At 40.9% G+C, this 22,154-nt stretch overlaps 1 protein-coding gene and 1 long non-coding RNA gene across 2 annotated transcripts in view; one reads left to right on the plus strand and one right to left on the minus strand.

Moving 5' to 3' along the window:
• On the plus strand, positions 1–7,886 carry LOC124005669. Its single transcript, XR_006833662.1, has 3 exons — positions 1–161; positions 3,755–3,954; positions 5,219–7,886. It is a non-coding gene; the product is annotated as an uncharacterized LOC124005669 (long non-coding RNA).
• Positions 2,998–22,154, minus strand: part of LOC124005659 (regulator of G-protein signaling 14-like) — a 25,387-nt gene continuing 6,230 nt past the window's right edge. The window contains 13 exon segments of the mRNA XM_046315107.1: positions 2,998–4,153; positions 4,266–4,380; positions 11,138–11,196; positions 13,126–13,207; positions 13,305–13,431; positions 13,547–13,623; positions 14,848–14,889; positions 14,891–15,037; positions 15,128–15,198; positions 15,315–15,441; positions 16,137–16,337; positions 16,521–16,664; positions 16,767–16,859. Coding sequence (XP_046171063.1) covers positions 3,774–4,153; positions 4,266–4,380; positions 11,138–11,196; positions 13,126–13,207; positions 13,305–13,431; positions 13,547–13,623; positions 14,848–14,889; positions 14,891–15,037; positions 15,128–15,198; positions 15,315–15,441; positions 16,137–16,337; positions 16,521–16,664; positions 16,767–16,859 — 1,665 coding nt within the window. The 3' untranslated portion in view covers positions 2,998–3,773.

Consider the following 22,154-nt stretch of genomic DNA (forward strand, 5'->3'; position numbering starts at 1 on the left):
TCCAGTGTGTAGTGTTCACGGGACGGGACTGTCTCGTCTTCGTTCCTGTTGTCGGTTTGTTGTTTTTGTTCGGTGTGTAAGTATTCCCCTTAAATATGGATTTTCATCACGTTGCATTTTGGTCCTCCTCTCTTTCACCCGAAGACAGTCGTTACAAGTGGGTGAGTGTTTGTAAGTGTCAGTGTAGGCTTGATTGGCGGATATACTGTACATGTAAACAGGGCTATGTCTCTCTCGCTCTCTCTGTCTGACATAACATACCACATTTTTATCATGAAAGGAATACCTGCAGCTCAAGTGTTTTCAACACACCAGCAGGGGGCCCTCTTAGCTATGGAAATGCTGCGGTACAATGAGATGGATCAAGAAACATGCTGTTGGATACACATGAGTAGACTGACTGATGGTACAAGGTCATCTACCTTTATGGCTTTGTTGAACCTCATCTGTTGACTTGTTCTTCACTGTGTGTTTATGAGGAGAGGTTTGGTTGAGCCCGCATGGGATAAATCAAAACAAGAAAAAATGCCATTTGTTCAGACAGGATGATGACAGCAACTGACACAAGTCCCGCAGAATTGTTTTCTCTCACTAACTTTATTCTGTGCCGACTTCATAGTAGTTTCTTCTAGACACAGGTCATGTGCAGAGTCTGTAGTTCACAGGCTGTTGTTCGATGCAACTGGTAACTGTTCTTCTGCTTTAAAAACAACAGTCAACAAGAAACCAGGTCAGTGGGCAGATTGGGGCTTCTCTTGGATCAGGTCCTCTCAGTGATGTAAAGCTGTAAATGGAAACAGTGCATTGTAAGTTTTGTCATGGAGGTTTCTGATGTTTTGCAGTAGACTCAGTCTGTAATAGGCTACTAATTTGGAGGGCGTAAAGAATTCAGCAAACACTTCATGAGCATAAGTGCATTACTGAGACTGTATGACCTTGAATGAACCAAAACGAGTGGTTACAAAGTCAAGGAAATGTGACAGCCCATGGAAAATGCTTAAACTGTCAGACTACTGTTGATGTAGACATCTGATAAGCTTCGTATAGGGAGGAATACATTGATCTCTACATCGAATGGGAACTAGAGTTACAGATTCAGAACTCTGGTTACGCAATACAGACTAGATTGAAGAAATTGTCATTCCAGTTTAGCTAGAATGATATTCTCATTCTAAAATATATTCTCATTATTTTAACTTCTCTGAACTACCCATCCCGGATCCGGTATAATTGTCATCAGCAGCGTTGAATAGCATAGCGCAACAGTCAAATAATATTACTAGAAAATATTCATGAAATCACAAATGCAATATTGCAAAACACAGCTTAGCCTTTTGTTAATGCACCTGTCGTCTCAGATTTTTAAATGATGCTTTACAGCGAAAGCAATACAAGCGTTTGTGTAAGTTTATCGATCGCTCGAACAAAACAATAAGTACACTTAGCATCAGCTAACTTGGTCACCCGAGCTCCCGAGACAGGATTGTGTCGGGGCACAGATCTGGAAAAGTGTACCAAAACATTTCTGCAGCATTGAAGGTGTCCAAGGACACAGTGGTTCCAATCTTCTTCCATATAAGAATGACGGAGGCCACTATAAGACTCTTCCTAGAGCTGAACGCCCAGCCAAACTGAGCAATTGGGGGAGAAGGGCTTTGGGCAGGGAGGTGACCAAGAACCTGATGGTCACTCTGACAGAGCTCCAGAGTTCCTCTGTGGAGATGGGAGAACCTTCCAGAAGGACTCCACCAATCAGGCCTTTATGGTAGAGTGGCCAGACGGATGCCACTCCTCAGTAAAAGGCACATGCCAGCCTGGTTAGAGCTTGCCAAAAGGCAGCTAAAGGACTCTCAGGATCGTGGCAAAGATGAATGGCGCAAAGTACAGGGAGATCCTTGACGAAAACTTGCTCCAGAGCGCTCAGGACCTCAGACTGGAGTGATGTTTTAACTTCCAACATGACAAGGAACCTAAGCACAGAGCCAAGACAACACAGGAGTGGCTTCGGGACAAGTCTCTGAATGTCCTTGATTGGTCCAGCCAGAGCCTGGATTTGAACCCGATCGAACATCTCTGGAGAGACCTGAAAATAGATGTGCTGCAACGTACCCCATCCAATCTGACAGAACTTGAGAGGATCTGCTGAGAATGGGAGAAACTCCCCAAATACAGGTGTGCCAAGCTTGTAGCGTCATACCCAAGAAGACTCAATGCTGTATTTGCTGCCAAAGGTGCTTCAACAAAGTACTGAACAAAGGGTCTGAATACTTACGGAAATGTAATATTTCAGTTATATTAATTTGTAATAGATTTGAAAAAAAATCTCAAACCTGTTTTTGCTTTGTCTTTAGGAGGTATTGTGGTGTAGATTGATGGTCATTTAAAAATATATATATTTTAGAATAAGGCTGTATCGTACCAATGTGAATACTTTCCGGAGGCAAGACAAATGTTTTTTTTACAGGAACTTCCTGTCTTTTGGCAGTTTTATGGTACCAATGTTGTTACTGTAATCCATTGACTGCACCATTACTGGTACTGAGATCTATTGTAAGGAGTGGGTGAGGGGAGGGGAGGGGGAGAGTTGTTTGAATTCAGGTGATGTTGCAATTTGCCCATTATCTACAGTGGACTTGCGTTTTACATGTATCTCCTATTTTGTGTATGCTTGGTTTAAATATATATTTTTATTATAGTACATAGACAGTGCTCTCTCTGAGAAGATGTAGACTACTTGTACTCTTTTCTACAACTAGATGCAGGACTACTTGAGATGTAAGGCTAAGAGACGTGCCTGAGGATGGTTAAGTGGGATGGCTAATAATTCTACTCTTCCTCTCTCTCCTCCCCTCTCTGTGTCTGCTCTCTGTGTCTCACTTGCAATGACTACTAACAACATGCCAAAGGAGACTGAACATAAATTATTTCCAGTGATGAAATTGTCGTGGAAAACGTATTCCAATGACCTAACAATAATTTGATTTACACTTTACACCGTAGGTTATCAACACATCAATGTATTATCTCCCAGGCAAAATAAACAGCAGAGCAACAGTAAAAACATCCAGACACTATAGGTAACCATTTATACTGTGCATTTAAAGGTCCGATGCAAACATGTTTATATCAAATCATTTTGGGTGGTAACAGTTAAGTTCATTACTGTGATTGTTTTCAGTTAAAATGGTAAAAAAAGAAACAAAAATAGCTTCTTACAAAGGAGTCATTTCTCAAGCAAGAATTTAGCTAAGACTGTCTGGAAGTGGTATGAGTGGGGAGGGGAAAATCGAACATTTGCTGTTATTGGCAGAGAGGTTTGGAACTCTTTCTTATTGGTCTATTAACTCATTTACTGCATGGTGATGTCACCATGGATGGCCAACATTCCATCCCACCTAAACAGGCAGAAATTTCAGGTATTTTCAGACAGCTCTTACACTAAAAGGGCAGTATCATAATTTTCACAATTTCACAGTATTATTCCAACTTCATCATGTGGAAATACATATAAAACACAGGACAATCACATTTCTGACTGCACTGAGCCTTTAAGCAAAGTGAAAATGTCAGTTCACACCAAAGGTCAGGTAAACAACATGAGGCAATCGAAGGCACAGTACTGTAATCCAGCTTAATAAATAAGGTAAAACACCCATTCCTAACTAGCCTGGGTACCAGTCTGTTTAGCAATGACAGAGGAATGTTAGCTAAACAGACTTGTACCCAGGCTAATTCATAATCCATTCATCCACAGCATTTCTCTTTTCCCTCGGTCACACCACAGTCTCGCGGCCAGGGTCAGGGTCTGAGAGCTGGCTGTCTGAGGAGGGTGGTCTGGTCTGCTCCTCCCCTCCCTCTCCTGTGTCTGAAAACTGCAGTGGAGGCCCAGAGGGAAGCTGAAAGGGCTCAGGGAAGGCATGGAAGTGGACAGGAGATGGCCCCAGCTCTGTCTCGGTGAGCCCTAGTCCATCCGGACCCCGCAGTCCCCCCATTCCTCCTCTTTTCCCCTGCTCCTCCTCCTGGTCCTGCTCCTCGTGCGCCTCAGCCAGAGGGAGCTGTAGGAACTGAGGAAGCCACAGCTGCTCCTTCTTCAGCAGGCCTCTCTGATCGTCCACACTGCAGCACTGGGCTCTGGACAGAAGTTCCATCAGACCTGCAGACAACAGAGAAATCATGTTCAGGCTCATGTCTTAAGTGTAATAGCTACATAGATGCCTGAGAACAGCTGAATCTCTAGTAGGTTCCCACATAAACCACTCCCTTACCATCCATGTCATAGGTTCTTCTAGCGGCAGGGTTTCTCAGCCTGGTGTTGGTCCGGACTCTGTCAGCACTAAAGAGGGAGCTAGTATCCATCTCTACAACAGCTGATCTTCTTCCCTAACCAATATAGAGAAATTTCACGTCGTTTGAAATGCCAAGAACATTTTGAAGGCTAGATTCAATCAGATCAAGTGTTAGCTGGTGATAGGGGCCTGCCGCATAGCTGGTATTTTGGCGGTGTCGGAGTTGTAACTGCATTAGAGCTGTCAAATTGGTGAGCGGTTGCTCTTGTGGTTGTCACAAAAAGCTACAATTGCACCAACTCACTTTAGAAGTTCAGAACAAGAAAGTGTATGCTATATATAATGAAAAATCATTAAAGAAATAAGGATTTATATCAGCCGAGTCGGTGTAGATTGCAACACACGTTCCAGTGTTCAAACTTGTAACAAGGCTGCATGGGGTTATTACTAAGGTGACTCGGCGCATCCAATGGCAATGTCCGTGATACCCACATAAAAACATACTACAGTTTGATATAGAACATTATAGTGCTTACTAGAATATGTGGTATACTGTAGTATACTGTACTCCACACTGTAGTTGAGACATTTATTTGACCATTTTAAAACACTATACAACCACACATGTGGATAATGCATTTAACATCAAGGATGACACAACAAAAGTTTGAAAATGTATGAAATAAATATTGCACACATAAACATAGTAGGTCTAGGCTACACAGTAGACCTAGCCTACTAGCCATACTTTGGTTACACATATCACATAATAAAACAATTGCAGGATTCCCTCAGTAGATCAGCGATCTAAGGCTCCGAAACCAAGTTAAATGATGGTTTAATTATGGCGACGTCAGGGGACGCCAGATGATGATGATGATGATGATGCAGATGGCTTGTCGGTTCTGATATTATCTTTTGCCTCTCTATAGCCTGGGATGCCAGATGATGCTGACTGAGTTGGCTTGCTGACCCTGATGTCCTCAGCTCAGCCTCGATGTAGCCTGGACTTCATTCTCCTCCACGTCCAACGTCCGTGTAGCACACACTTGGGCGATGCCTCTGCCACAGCGCAATAAGCCCACCACGCATCAGTCCTAAGTTGTCCACTACGGTCCTCACTGGGAGCGCTCTGCTATTTCCACACTGCAGTCGGGTCTCATTGATCAAGAAGCAGCCGGTGCTGAGATTTAAATGCATGCCAACATTAGCCAGCTAGCAAAACCAGACAAATCAATCTGCCATCAGTCCTGCAACTCCGTGGGTAAAAAACAACCAGATATATACAATCAACAATTCAATGACTTATCAAAAACTAGAATATGTACAACATTCCAGAGCTCTCTGTTTAGGCTGCCTTACGACGCGTTGGAAACCACAGAACCAGTATCCCTGGATCATGTGTAGTACTTACCATAGAATTGTAGAATACTGTGGGGGCTTTCGTTAATTCACTCTGGCTATCTATTACAATTTCAGAGCACTCTCGTCTGAGTGCGCCAGAGCGCAGAATAACTGATGAATTTACAAACGCGCAACACCCGTTGAATATAAAGGTTGGCAAAAAAAAAAACGAATTCAATTGTCAGCAACACAGTCACCAACGCTCTATATAACGTGAAAACAGCCTAACCAGCTCTGCTAGGGCAAGAAAAGGTCAGAGTGAGGTGTTCTCTCATTTGTGTCTGGAAGTATCTAGCAAGCTAGCCAACTTTAGCTTGTTAGCTTGAATGCCATTGCGGGGTCAGAATGCTCAGGTCAATCCTACTCCTCAGCCAAAGCGTCCAGTGTGCACTCTGAACAAAATGCTCTGAATTTATGAACTGACAACAATCTGAATTTATGACCGCCCAGAGCCCACTTTGGCACTCCAGTGGGAATAAGGAACACACCCATTAGTACACGCTGTAGTAGTATTCCTCAATTGTGTAGTTCTTACGCTATCATTTTGTAGTATACTGTACAATACTACACAACAAATTATCCAGTGTTCATTTTTTATTTAACTTTGAGCGTGTTAAATCAACACTGAAAGTGTTGCGTCTGTGGACCCATATAGACACCTGAACAGTGTTGAATTAAATCACACTGCTTAGTGCCTTGCCTTTTCAAGTAAATTGTAGAGTTACATGACTGTATTTGTTAGTGACAGAGACATGGTTGTTGCATTCATCCTTTTTTGGCCCCATTGGCTTCACGAATATGTTACTATAAAAAAAAAATATTTTGAGGGCCTCGTTTTATCCTAATACAGGGGCCTGAATCTCCTACATATCACTTTGAACCAAAACCACTGTCACCTTCGTGATGAGAGACGGACCAGGGCGCAGCATGATTTGAGTTCCACATTTTATTTCACGGTGAAACTTCCAATAAAACAAACAACGAAACGTGACTTACCTGGTGCAACAAGCACATACAAACAATATCCCACAACCCAGGTGGGAACAATGGAGAACTTAAGTATGATCCCCAATTAGAGACAACAATTAGCTGCCTCTAATTGGGAACTATACAACAAAACAAACATAGAAATAGGAAAACTAGAACATCCCCCTAGTTACGCCCTGTCCTACAACACCATAGAGAACCCCCAGGGCTCTCTATGGTCAGGGCGTGACAGGGCGTGACATTTTATTGCCTTAGTACCTGACTTGCAAATCTTAGACCACCTTTTTTGCAAAAAAATTAAACAAATGTCATCAGTGAATACAAAATTCATTGTTTTGTGTTTGGTTGACATAATAATAAAGGTGCATAAATGGCTCCACCATTTCCTGGTTGCTAAAATTCTAATAGTTTGCCTGATTTCAGTTTTGTTGACAAAACAAGCAATGCATAGTGTAAGGAATCATTGCACCATCTAAACCGCCGTGAAATATCTTTTCAAACACCAGAAATATTGTATTTTCAGCTGTTTGAAGCAGGTATATAAAACCAAAAGTAAAAGACGCAAAAAACGAAGCTTAAAAAACGTGAAGCATGGAAATAGTTCACAAAGAACAAATCTAACACTTCTTACACCTTGCTTTTAATGAGAATGACAAATCTATAACTCACGTTTACATGTGAATTTGGTCGGGTAACCCAAAAAGTTACATATTGCAGCTTTAACACATTGTTTTCATCAGAAGAGAAATGTGTACAATTGTATTCACTGTTTCAGGCAATATGTACATACTACTGCACAAAATTCTAAATCATCCAATCACTGTCATATATGGAAAGACCTAGGCAATGGTGACTGTCCAATTGTTATGATCTTTTAAAATTTCGCAGAGATGCAGAGAATGAAGTTGGTTTACTTTTAAGTAACTTTGGGTTACTCCTAAATCCTCGTGTCCAACATTGTGACCTTCCTTAGAGCTTTTCTTTGGTGTGGATTTAGGCCTATACATTTATATCCTTGTGTTTCTCCACTGTGTTCACCAATCCTTAGTTCTATTGTGGATTGTGTTTCTGTGCGCCAATGGAAAGTCTACAAAACTATGAGCAAACAAAACGTTGTATTGAATACATGGAATTGAGTTGTGATGATACCGATGAATGAATCCTGCACACAATGTGTTTATTTTTGATTAAATGTTTTTTTTAAACCGACGAGCTTTCTGTTTTGTCTGCTTGGATTTAAGAGAAAAGGATGGTGGCGCACATTTTTTGGGGGGCAGGCAGTTGTGTTCTTTTGATGAATTGTATTTGCAATTTTGACTGTATAATAGAGTTTTGATATACGTATTTATGTTTTGAGAAGGCAACTACATTTTGAAAACACATTTATTGTTTTGCAAAAGGCCACAGAATTCTATGTTTTGAATATCGACAACATTCTTTCAAAAAATAGGCTTGTACGTGATTCAGAAAAACTGAACTAGCACTTACTAATTTTACCATAATGTCCTATATTATGTACTATAGTTTACCATGGTAAACTGTGGTGAACACTATGTTAGGCCTATGATAACTTTGTAAATAATGGTCATTATTTATCCATATTACTCTACTGTGCTATGACAATCATATACACAATGAATGTGCTATACTGTAAATATGTAGCCATTGAACAAATCTGATGTATCATGGTGGAAAGCTGGAAATCCTTTCATTATGGAAATAAATAATGGTTTACCTCATAAAAAATACTATAATTTACTTTAGAATACTACAGTACTTAATATAAAATGATTTAGTACACTGTAGTAAACTGTAGTACAGTGTAAAACACTATACTCTACTCACTCCATTGATAGGCTAATGTATAATTTGCATATACCCCAATCCCCTCCCCTATGTGCCAATTTCTGCCTCCCATGAGTGAGACACCTACATACCAAGTATAGATTATACATTGTTATTCCAACAGTCTAATTCTTCCCAATGATCTGTTTATTCTCATTCTGACCTACTTGCAGGTTATGGCAAGTTTGCTGTTTTAGTATTTGTTCAATAGAAACATTACAATATACTACAGTAGTGTCTGCAAAACTGCAACAAGAAATAACACAATATAATGCCGCAGTAACTACTACAGTATGCTGGAGTAATGTTTGCAAAAACACGAGTAAATACTACAGTATGTGCTGTAAAGTTTCTGGGAGAGAAAAAAACTGCTGTGATTCAGTTAAGTCCGTAAAATACAACAATGAATACTATAATACAGTGCCCTCCATAATTATTGGGACAGTAAAGCTTTTTTTCTTATTTTGGCTCCATAGTCCAAACATATGGATTTGAAGTCAAACAATGACAATGAAGTCCTCTTGCTCCTACCCGACACGCAGGCGTCCCATCTGGAAATGCAAATGCGCTACGCTAAATGCTAATAGCACTCGTTAAAACTCAAACGTTCATTAAAATACACATGCAGGGTACTGAATTAAAGCTACACTCGTTGTGAATCCAGGCAACAAGTCAGATTTTTAAAATGCTTTTCGGCGAAAGCATGAGAAGCTATTATCTGATAGCATGTAACACCCCAAAAGACCTGCAGGGGACGTAAAAAAAATAATTAGCATAGTCGGCGCTACACAAAACGCACAAATAAAATATAAAACATTCATTACCTTTGACCATCTTCTTTGTTGGCACTCCTAGATGTCCCATAAACATCACTATTGGGTCTTTTTTTCGATTAAATCGGTCCATATATAGCCTAGATATCGATCTATGAAGACTGTGATCAAGGAAAAAAATAGCTTTTTATAACGTAACGTCATTTTTTTTAATTAAAAAAGTCGACGATAAACTTTCACAAAACACTTCAAAATACTTTTGTAATGCAACTTTAGGTATTAGTAAACGTTAATAAGCGATCAAATTGATCACGAGGCGATGTATATTCTATAGCTGTACGTCTGGAAATAATGTCCGGGTAAATCTCAACCAAAATATCCGGTCGGAGACCGGAAGAAAGGCGCTACCTTGTGTCCGTTTGACCAAGAAACAAATCGTAGGCAAATGACAAGACTGTTGACATCGTGTGGAAGCTGTAGGTATTGCAACCTCGGCCCCATTTAATTTGGTTCACATTCAACAATGGGTTCTGGTGGCGCATGGATATATTTTTGCATTTTCAGTAATCAGATTTTCCTGCGCTTTTCGATGAAATGCACGTTCTGTTATAGTCACAGCCGTGATTTAACCAGTTTTATAAACGTCTGAGTGTTTTCTATCCACACATACTAATCATATGCATATACTATATTCCTGGCATGAGTAGCAGGGCGCTGAAATGTTGCGCGATTTTTAACAGAATGTTCGAAAAAGTAGGGGGTAGGAGTAACAGGTTAAAGTGCAGATTCTCAGCTTTCATTTTAAGGTTATTTTCATCCATATTGGGTGAACCGTTTAGAAATTATAACACTTTTGTACATAGTCCCCCCTTTTTAGGGGAGCAAAGTATCGGGACAAATTCACGTATTCATGTTTATTAAAGTACTAAAAACGTAAGAATTTGGTCCCATATTCATAGCACACAATGGCTACATCAAGCTTGTGACTCTACAAACTTGTTCTATGCATTTGCATGTTTGTTTTGGTTGCGTTTCAGATTATTTTGTGCCTAATAGAAATGAATGGTAAATAGAATATGCATCTAAACACTTCAACAGTAATGTGGACGCTACCGTGATTACGGAGAATCCTGGATGATGAGTGAAAAAGTTAGACACTACATGGGAGGTACAGGGGGGCTTAGCATTTTTTCAGTGGTATGACATTTGCTCGTCTATAACTTTCTCACATGATTCATGATTAATTCAGGATGATTCGTTATCAGGGTAGCATCCAGATTCATGTCGGAGTGTTTAGAAACATATTCTTATTTACAATAAAAGTGACTCCAAAAAGACACAATACATTATTTACCTTTCGTTTCTATTGGGCACAAAATAATCAGAAACACAACCAAGACAAACAGCAAATGCTTGTGAAATTTTGTTCCCCTAAAATGAATGGACTATGTACAAAAAGTGCTGTAATTTCTAAATAGTTCACCAATATGGATGAGAATTCACTCAAATTAATGCTAACAGTCTGCATACGCATTGTTTGATTTCAAATCCAAAGTTTTGAAGTATAGAACCAAACAAAGAAAACATTTTTCACTGTCCCAATAATTACAGAGGGCACTGTTTATAAATATACTAATACTAAGTTTTAATAACACAGTAAAACTATGATATTTTTTTCATGTGGGTATAACGCCAGGAGCGGTATCCTGATTTGACGACTCCAATGCAGTTACCTCCGATATTGCCTAAATAAAAACAATGAAACTGCTTTGCAGGTAGACAGACAGATACATAGACAGGCAGACAGACAGGCAGACAGATCGTTGCTCAAGTACCACTCACCTGAAACACAGGGCCCGAGGAGCTACCACACACCATTGAGCTGCTGCTCTGCTCAGTACCTGGGGAAAATAAATAATAGGATCAAATATTCTCAATCTCAAAAACAAATCTAGGCAAAACAATTTAGACGCATGGCGATCCTGAAATTTCGTCAGCCGGGGATTGTCAAGCAAATAACTGCCTGTCTCACGGTAATTGACCATTAATTAACATAAACACATTTAGCATCTCCTGGCTTCCACACTGATGCAGACCTTTGGAACATCTATATATTAAAAAGTTGATTACATCTATGTAATATAGTCTACATTTTCACAATAAATCCATTATTTATTTTCGACAGGTTTAAAGAATAGATGATATGAAGAAAATGTCCCACTGTCATTGGTATTATGAGAAAAAAAAACTGTTTTGGTAACTGATGCACATAAGTAAAAGATGATGAAATAATGTACTGTAAACGAAGCAAGTACACTCACAAGGACGTCTACAGTAGTACAGTGCCTATATATATTCACACCCCTTGACTTTTCATAGTGGGATAAAAATGGATTTAATTTTCATTTTTTTGTCAACGATCTACACAAAATACTCTGTAATGTCCAAGTGGAGAAAATTTTGAAAATTTGAACAAAAAATGTGCAGAAAAAAAATATATATATATATCTTAGAATCACATTTTACAGTGATTACAGCTGTGAGTCTTTCTGGTGAAAGGTGCATTTGTGTCTCTGTTGGAAAGCAGACTGAAAGTAGTTTTTCTCTAGGATTTTGCCTGTGCTAAAGCTCTATTCCATTTCTTTTTATCCCACAAAAACCCTCTATCCTTGCCGATGACAAGCATACCCATAACATGTTGCAGCCGCCACCATGCTTAAAAGTATGAATGAGTGATGCTCAGGGATGTGTTGTGTTGGATTTGCCCCGAACATAATGCTTTGTATTCAGGACAAAAAGGATCACTTTATTTCCAAATATTTTACTTTTGCTAATATTACTTTAGTGCCTTATTGCAAACAGGATTCATGTTTTGGAATATTTTGTATCCTTTTCACTCTATAATTTATGTTAGTATTGTGGAGTAACTTCAATGTTGTTTATCCATCCTCAGTTATCTGGAAAACCTCTCTGGTCTTTGTGGTTGAATCTGTGCTTGGCATTTACTGCTAGACTGAGGGACCTTACATTTATCTGTATGTGAGATGGGGTAGTCATTTAAAAATCATGTTAAACACTATTATTGCACACAGAGTGAGTCCAAGCAACTTATTTTGTGACTCGTTAAAAGGGTTGAATGGTTATTGACTAAAGACATTTCAGCTTTTCATTTTTACTTCATTTAAAACATTTCTAAAAACATAATTCAACTTTGACATTATGGGGTATAGATCAAATGCATGTAGATCAGTGACACTTAATATTATCTTTATCTTTTATTTTACCGTCAGATATTTAGTTGCTGTTTACATTGAAATCACATTGTCCAACTCCATAGCTGTCATTGTCAAGCAAAACAAGACAATTAGTGATACAGAGTTGGCATGATAGCACAAACAGACTGGCACTTAGACTAGGTACTCTAATTACATAATAATTACCTAAAAAGTGATTGGTTTTAATTATTTGGGATTCATTGCAAAAACAAACAAGCACCACTAAGTATTGACAATTGTGCTGTCCTCTTGGAAGTGGTTACCATGAAGTTCTGAGTAAATACCAGACAAACACTGGCTAAACAAGCACTGTCAAGTATCATGATTTACAGAATATTCTCATTGGAAATCATAGTGTTTGACGTGATAGGACATAGCATATTGCAGAAGATTGTACTGACTCCTTTGGGAGATATATGCATAAAGCTTCGTGGATACAGTATCAGTTTTGAGCACAAGAGCACAAGCAATCTCACCGTCTAGGTTTCTCTCCTGCACACACATACGCACAATAAAAAAAAACAGAATACAAACAGAATTCTGCAGCATACTAGCCTTTCACTCTGTCCAGTGTTATCTTTTTGTCGGCCAGGGAGGTTACGGCCGTGCTCATGCTTAGGGACTCTTTGCTCCCACTCTGAAATAAAAGGGAGTATGGAGAGAAAACATCAGAGGGGTTATAGGTTATGCAACAGTATAGAACGTCACACGCAGAGTCCCATAGTTAGACTCACCATGGTGACTATGACGTCCTGTGGTCGCAGACGTTGCTTCTGGAGCACTGGGGTCAGTGCTTCCTGTAGAGACTTGCTGGACTTTACCACAATACCCACTGTCTTCCCTGTGGACACTATCTCCACCCTGAGAAATGGACACAACTTGGCATTAGTATGATTTTGTTTGTTTGTCGGGTTCATTTGACCACAAGAAATGCAAAAGTGAACATGTCGTAAAATATCGGGATGTGGACACTCACACAAATGTCACTCTGAGCTCCAGGAAGACCTGCTGCTCCTTCAGAACTGAGCTGTCCTGATCCAGAGAGAGTGGTTTCTGGGGAGAGACCGGAGAACAGAAGGTGAATAATGAACACAGAACATCAACTATACTTGGCATAGATGATTCTCCCTTGTCCTCCAACTAAGATGCTGCTGAGTGACAGACAGACACCATTTGGGTAAAACCAATAGCCTGCTTGAGAGGTTGCTTGATTAATTGATTGATTTTATAAGCCAGTTTAAAAAAAATACATATAGACACAGTACATATTCAAACTTGTCAGGGATTACAGGATAAAGTCTGACTTATTGTGGTACACACTCTACACTCTTAAAAGTAAAGGTGCCTGGAAGAACCTTTTGTGGTTCTAAGAATTGCCACACCAGTGGAACCATTCCAGGTCAAAAAGGTTCCCAGAGGAACCCCTCTGTAAAGGGTCTTAGAGGAACCCCTGTGTAAAGGTTCAAAACGGAACCTTTTTGTGATGGGATGGGTTCAATAGTCCTCCACAGTGGACGCGTCATAATACCCATAAAAACACAGAAATGGTTCCAATTGCTTTTCCGCCACACATTTTTTCACATCGTGAATTTAACTAAACAAAAAAATTGAATGAATTGTGTTTGCTGTAGACTTACCTTGATGAGACGTTTTGATAGCTGTGTAATTCTCTCTCAGGCAAGGTGAGTTTTATCAACATATTCACCTCAATTTACTCTAAAACATTTGCAATGACAATTATCAATGAAACTTACCTTGTCACACCGAGAGTGATTTGCGAGGTTATCAAAACGTCACACCAGGGTAAGCCTACACGAAACACAGAACCTGTATGAAGTAGCTTTTAAACCCCAGAGGGAAAAATGAATGATGGAAAGGCGATTGGAACCATTTCCAGTCCAGGTTTAAGAGTGGTACCGTGGTACTAAATGTTGAACCTTTTTAATAATATATTGTAGAGCTGACAGCCTATCAGGAGATTGGAGGCGTGGCTTATTGGAGGCGTGGCTTTACTATATATATTTTTGGCCATTATTTTTCGCAATGTTAAGTTTATACACTGCAAATGTACATTTTCCTCAAATATTTAGGCATGTTACATATTCTAATATTAATATTGCTGAATACATATAGTAACAATGTGGTAACTACTCCAACTTTGGGATTGCATAAGCGATTGAGGATCGCTCAGCTTCATTGAAGCTACAAAACTGTCAGTGCTCAAACTTAACATGTGATGACAATAAAACAGAACCGATGAACAGAGATGACATTTACCTTGTCCTTGCCCTGCAGGTAGATTATGACATCCGAGAGGGGGGAGGCCTCTCTTCTCACAGAGCCCAGTGAGCATAGTGCGGATAGAGAGGCCAGGTCGGGCTGGAGCCAGGGATGCAGTGCCGTCAGGTAGGAACACACAACAGTACTTCTCTGCCTGGCCCGCACGCCAACGCTCCTTCTCCAACTTCTGGGGGGGAAAGGGGGTAAAAGGCACAAGTTAATTCAAAGTCGAAATAAGTATTATGTGATAGTCAGAGCTTGGTGTCTGTGTGCTCACCTCTGCTGCTTTGAGGAGGGATCCCGAACTGGCTGTGCTCTGTAAGACTGCAGCATGGTCAGCAAGCTCAGCTAAGGGAATGGGCAGGGGGTATATTCAGCTGCAGGTATACTGTATGTCATCAGACCAGAAAAGTACTAGAATGTAATGTAAATTCTGAACCAATGCTATCCCTATTGTATTATACCTCCCCATGATCCCCTCTTTTCCTGTCCTTTCTCTCTGGTCAGCTTGTTCTGTGGGGCTCCTTTCCTCTTTTCTGCTCCCTCGTCCAAATCCAAAGGTAGAGACTTTCCTGGTTTGACCTTTGGTTTCTATGAACAATACTCAGTTATGAAGTGATGTGTTGGTTTATGCACAAACATTATAGCACATTTTTACAGTACTGTATGGTCAGGGCCTGGCACTAGCCTTTTGGCGGCCCTAAACGAGATTTAGTTGAGGGGCCCCACACCTCGCAGGCAAAACATTTTAGTGGCCCCCCTCTAGACGGCTGAGATAAATGTATATTTCCCGTAATTCTACACATTTTGCCATGAGGTGGAGATAACATTTTGCAATTTTATAACTAACTTCATGCAATTCTATTAATTTAGCCACCGGGCGGAGAGAACATTAAGTTTTACAGTTAATTTCCTGCAATTCTACACATTTTGCCATGACTTATTCCATGTTAATATGATATCTGAATGAGAGTGACTAACAAAATCAATGGGGGCCCCTGAGAACGTGCTGTTCTTACCCGGTCGTTAATTCGGACATGATAGCTTGCTAGACTAATTTTCCAATCTAAAAATATTTAGCTGACTTGGGACTTGAGTGACTGTCAGTGACTGACATAACAAGAGGAAAACTGCTGATACACAACCATATCTCTAAACTGCACCTTGTGTATTCTACTGTTCTAACTATCAACAAACAGTAAGTTGAAACCCCAACTGAGTTCCTAATTGTATTTTTCGTTTGTTTTTTGTACGCTTATACCTGGTGCCGGCCCTGTGTACGGTACCTCTTTGGGTTTCTGGTCAGCCTTGGGTCTGTCACTATGAGAGGGGATGTCAGTCCCGGCAGTCTTTCTGGTTGCTGTGCTCTTCGAGCGGGGGCCCAGCTCAGGTAGAGGCCTGCCCTCCACATTGGCCAACATGCAGCTCTGATAGAGCTGGGAGCGAACAAAGCGTGTGTAGCTGTCAAACTTCATCAGCTTGAAGATCTGAAGTGAGGAAGAGGGAGAGAGAGAGAGGAAGCCTTGTTAAGTCAGGCAACACAACCATCTTTGTTACTAAACTTTTCCTGCTGTTTCCCACAGCAAAAGATGGCCATGGTACTGTATGAATATTTCATTATTTTCTAATGGAGGCTTGCTACAGTAGATGATGTGTCCAAGATGGTGTACCTGTTGTTGAGCCTTCTGATACATGTCAGGGTGAGGGTTTCTCACTTCCCACTCCTCGATGCGGACTTTGTCATCAATGTTGATGGGATGGGAGGCACTGCCTGAGAGGTAACTGCTGTAGATGGAGCGAGCCTCCTGGTTTAACTGGACAGAAAAGGAACATGGTCAAACCCTGACCGATAGAGACCCCTCTTGAAGATGGGTAATCTTGAAGGTGTCAGAAACCCATTTTCATCTGTGAAGTACCTTCTCTTTCTGATTGGCTGGGATCTGTCTGAACTTTTCACATGCCTGCCAAAATAAGATGTTCTCAGCACTGACCTCCGACTTCAGGAAAGCCTGTGGGTTTAAGCAGAAAAATAGTCTTGTCACCAATATTTACCCAACCACAATGCCTTATCACCAGGCATAATCTTCAGCCTGTTTTGACTGTCTGAAAACTGTGGGTAGTTTCTTAAGGGGTTAAGGGGGAAAACCTCTTCCACTGTGTTTTTTATTGGACCTTAACACCACCTTAAATTTGACTTACAGTATACCCTGCAAACCAAAACTGGTTCTGAGAACGTTTCCAGGACATTCATTAGGTTGCCATAAAAGCTGACCACAACTCCATTTTGTTGATCCCTGCCTACAGACAGAAACTAAAACAAGAGGCTCCCACGCTGAGGTCTGTCCAACGCTGGTCCGACCAAGCTGACTCCACACTCCAAGACTGCTTCCATCACGTGGACTGGGATATGTTTCGTATTGCGTCAGATAACAATATTGACGAATACGCTGATTCGGTGTGCAAGTTCATTAGAATGTGCGTTGAAGATGTCGTTCCCATAGCAACGATTAAAACATTCCCTAACCAGAAACCGTGGATTGATGTCAACATTCGCGTGAAACTGAAAGCGCGAACCACTGCTTTTAATCAGGGCAAGGTGACTGGTAACATGACCGAATACAAACAGTGCAGCTATTACCTCCGCAAGGCTATCAAACAAGCCAAGCGTCAGTACAGAGACAAAGTAGAATCTCAATTAAACGGCTCAGACACAAGAGGCATGTGGCAGGGTCTACAGTCAATCACGGACTACAAGAAGAAATCCAGCCCAGTCACGGACCAGGATGTCTTGCTCCCAGGCAGACTAAATAACTTTTTTGCCCGCTTTGAGGACAATACAGTGCCACTGACACGGCCTGCAACGAAAACATGCGGACTCTCCTTCACTGCAGCCGAGGTGAGTAAGACATTTAAACGTGTTAACCCTCGCAAGGCTGCAGGCCCAGACGGCATCCCCAGCCGTGCCCTCAGAGCATGCGCAGACCAGCTGGCCGGTGTGTTTACGGACATAGTCAATCAATCCCTATACCAGTCTGCTGTTCCCACATGCTTCAAGAGGGCCACCATTGTTCCTGTTCCCAAGAAAGCTAAGGTAACTGAGCTAAATGACTACGGGGTCGAGACCCAGGGTCTCGACCCCCCCTGTGCAACTGGGTACTGGACTTCCTGATGGGCCGCCCCCAGGTGGTGAGGGTAGGCAACAACATCTCCTCCCCGCTGATCCTCAACACTGGGGCCCCACAAGGGTGCGTTATTGAGCCCTCTCCTGTACTCCCTGTTCACCCACGACTGTGTGGCCACGCACGCCTCCAACTCAATCATCAAGTTTGCGGACGACACAACAGTGGTAGGCTTGATTACCAACAACGATGAGACGGCCTACAGGGAGGAGGTGAGGGCCCTCGGAGTGTGGTGTCAGGAACATAACCTCACACTCAACGTCAACAAAACTAAGGAGATGATTGTGGACTTCAGGAAACAGCAGAGGGAACACCCCCCTATCCACATCGATGGAACAGTAGTGGAGAGGGTAGCAAGTTTTAAGTTCCTCAGCATACACATCACAGACAAACTGAATTGGTCCACTCACACAGACAGCATCGTGAAGAAGGCGCAGCAGCGCCACTTCAACCTCAGGAGGCTGAAGAAATTTGGCTTGTCACCAAAAGCACTCACAAACTTCTACAGATGCACAATCGAGAGCATCCTGGCGGGCTGTATCACCGCCTGGTACGGCAACTGCTCCGCCCACAACCGTAAGGCTCTCCAGAGGGTAGTGAGGTCTGCACAACGCATCACCGGGGGCAAACTACCTGCCCTCCAGGACACCTACACCACCCGATGTTACAGGAAGGCCATAAAGATCATCAAGGACATCAACCACCCGAGCCACTGCCTGTTCACCCCGCTATCATCCAGAAGGCGAGGTCAGTACAGGTGCAACAAAGCTGGGATCGAGAGACTGTAAAACAGCTTCTATCTCAAGGCCATCAGACTGTTAATTGTTAGGGAAGTGCTCCCGCTGTGGGGATCAAATCAGCGGAAATTTCAAGTGCGCCACGTATAGTTTTTGATCAAACTCAAACTTTCATTAAAATGCACATGCAATGTACAGAATTACAGCTACACTCGTTGTGAATCTAGCTACCGAGTCAGATTTGTAAAATGCTTTTCGGCGAAAGCATGAGAAGCTATTATCTGATAGCATGCACCCAAAAGTACTGGAACTTCATCTAAAACGACAGATTTTGCGGTAGCCGGTCCTAACCAAAACGCAGAAATAAAATATAAAACATTCATTACCTTTGACGAGCTTCTTTCTTGGCACTCCTAGATGTCCCTTAAACATAATTTGGGGTCTTTTTTCGATTAAATCGGTCCATATATAGCCTAGATATCGATCTATGAAGACTGTGTGATCAACAAAAAAAATAGCGCTTTTTAACGTAACATCATTTTTTTTATTAAAAAAGTTGACGATAAACTTTCACAAAACACTTCGAAATACTTTTGTAATGCAACTTTTGGTATTAGTAAACGTTAATAATCTATCAAAATGATCACGGGGCGATGTATATTCTTTAGCTCCACGTCTTGAAATCATGTCCGGATATTTCTCAACCAAAACATCCTGTCGGAGACCGGAAGAAATCGGCTCCCTTGTGTCCGTTTGACCAAGAAACAAATCCGAGACAAATGACAAGACTGTTGACATCGTGTGGAAGCTGTAGGTATTGCAACCTCTGCTCCATTTAATGTGGGTCACTTTTAACAATTGCTTGAAGTTGCTTATGGATATATTTTCCCATTTTCAGTGATCAGATTTTCCTGCACTTTTCGATGAAACGCACGTTCTGTTATAGTCACAGCCGTGATTTAACCAGTTTTAGAAACGTCAGAGTGTTTTCTATCCACACATACTAATCATATGCATATACTATAGTCCTGGCATGTTGCGCGATTTTTAACAAAAAGCTGCAAAAATTTGCAGCTTCCTTAAGAGGATTTATACAGCCACCACTAACATTGAGTGGCTGCTGCCAACACACTGACACTGACACTGACTCAACTCCAGCCACTTTAATAATGGGAATTGATGGGAAATGATGTAAATATATCACTAGCCACTTTAAACAATGCTACCTTATATAATGTTACTTACCCTACATTATTAATCTCATATGCCTACGTATATACTGTACTCTATATCATCGACAGCATCCTTATGTAATACATGTATCACTAGCCACTTTAACTATGCCACTTTGTTTACATACTCATCTCATATGTATATACTGTACTCGATACCATCTACTGTATCTTGCCTATGCTGCTCTGTACCATCACTCATTCATATATCCTTATGTACATATTCTTTATCCCCTTACACTGTGTATAAGACAGTAGTTTTGGAATTGTTAGTTAGATTACTTGTTGGTTATTACTGCATTGTCGGAACTAGAAGCACAAGCATTTCGCTACACTCGCATTAACATCTGCTAACCATGTGTATGTGACAAATACAATTTGATTTGATTTGAAAACGGTTTAGTTGTGCTGATGACTATGCAATGTTTGTACAAAACATTTGCCTGATGTTGCAAGAACGTTCCCAGAACACATTTTGTTACTACATCACCTGGAAACCTAATCAGAACCTTAGGGCAATGTTCTGTGGTGGTTGTTACAGATGTTGTGCACAACAGTTTAGTGAATGTTAGGAGAACGTTCAATGGATATTTCGTTTAAAACATTTTCTTATCAAGAGCATTACTTGAATGTTTTTGGGACGTTATCATCCTACTGTTCGATAAAACCCTAACTAGAACTTAATGGGAATGTTAGCTAATGTCCTGGGAATGTTCTCGGTTTGCTGGGTATTGTTTACTCTGATATTTCTGTCTCACTCACACACATTCCTCTGCTCTCCACAGGCCTCGTAATCCAAACTGGTGAATCTCATCTCTTTTCCCAGAAAACCTCCAGCCCTCAGGAGAAAATCAGACGCCCATGTGGTTCTGACTATTTAAGGGACTCTTGCGTGGGCCTCTTTCTCACTTAATTCTCACTTTAATTTATTGGGCATTTTGACAAACAATCTTTGTGGCAGGGTTTTGTATTGTCTCCCAGTCAGTAAAATGATTTCATTCAAATAATGTATTGTGTTTGCTTATCATGTATTGTGTAATTGATGTGTATATACAGTACCAGTCATTCAAGGGCTTTTCTTTATTTTGACTATTGTAGAATAATAGTGAAGACATCAGAACTATGAAATAACACATATGGAATCATGTAGTAACCAAAAAAAGTGTTAAACAAATCTATATATATTTTATATTTGAGATTCATCGAAGCAGCCACCGTTTGCCTTGATTACAGCTTTGCAGATTTGCACACTTTTGACCTACTCTCAACCTACTCTCAATCACCTGGAATGCTTTTCCAACAGTCTTGAAGGAGTTCCCACATATGCTGAGCACTTGCTGGCTGCTTTTCCTTCACTCTGCGGTTCAACTCATCCCAAACCATCTCAATTGGTTTGAGATCGGGTGATTGTGGAGGTAGTGTAGATATAGTGTAATTGTTGTTTTTTGATGTGTTCATGCAGAGCTTATATCAAATCAAATCAAATACAATTTTATTGGTCACATACACATATTTAGCAGAAGTTATTGTGGGTGTAGAGAAATGCTTGTGTTCCTAGCTCCAACAGTGCAGTAATATCTAACAATTCACAACAATACACAAATATCTAAAAGTAAAATAATGGAATTAAGAAATGTATAAGTATTAGAAGGAGCAATGTCAGTGGCATTGACTAAAATACAGTAGAATAGAATACAGTACATACATATGAAATGAGTAAAGCGGTATGTAAACATTATTAAAGTGACTAGTGATTCCATGTCTATGTATGTAGGGCAGCAGCCTCTAAGGTACAGGGTTGAGTAACCTGTGGTAGCCAGCTAGTGATGGCTATTTAACAGTCTGATGGCCCTGAGATAGAAGCTGTTTTTCAGTTTCTTGGTTTCCCCGGACATGCCGAATTTGCGCCATTCTGGAAAGGAGTCCGAAAGTAATTTTTAACCATTTTCACAAAAAAGTGATTTTTTTTTTCGCTTTGATGCACCTGTTCTGATCTCGCCTTCTGGATGATAGCGGAGTGAACAGTCCATGGCTCGGGTGGTTGGTGTCCTTTATGATCTTTTTGGCCTTCCTGTGACATCGGGTGCTATAGGTGTCCTGGAGGGCAGGCAGTGTGCCCCTGGTGATCCATTGGGCAGACCGCACCACTCTCTGGA

The sequence above is a fragment of the Oncorhynchus gorbuscha genome, linkage group LG02, assembly GCF_021184085.1.
Source record: "Oncorhynchus gorbuscha isolate QuinsamMale2020 ecotype Even-year linkage group LG02, OgorEven_v1.0, whole genome shotgun sequence".
Taxonomy (NCBI): Eukaryota; Metazoa; Chordata; class Actinopteri; order Salmoniformes; family Salmonidae; genus Oncorhynchus; species Oncorhynchus gorbuscha.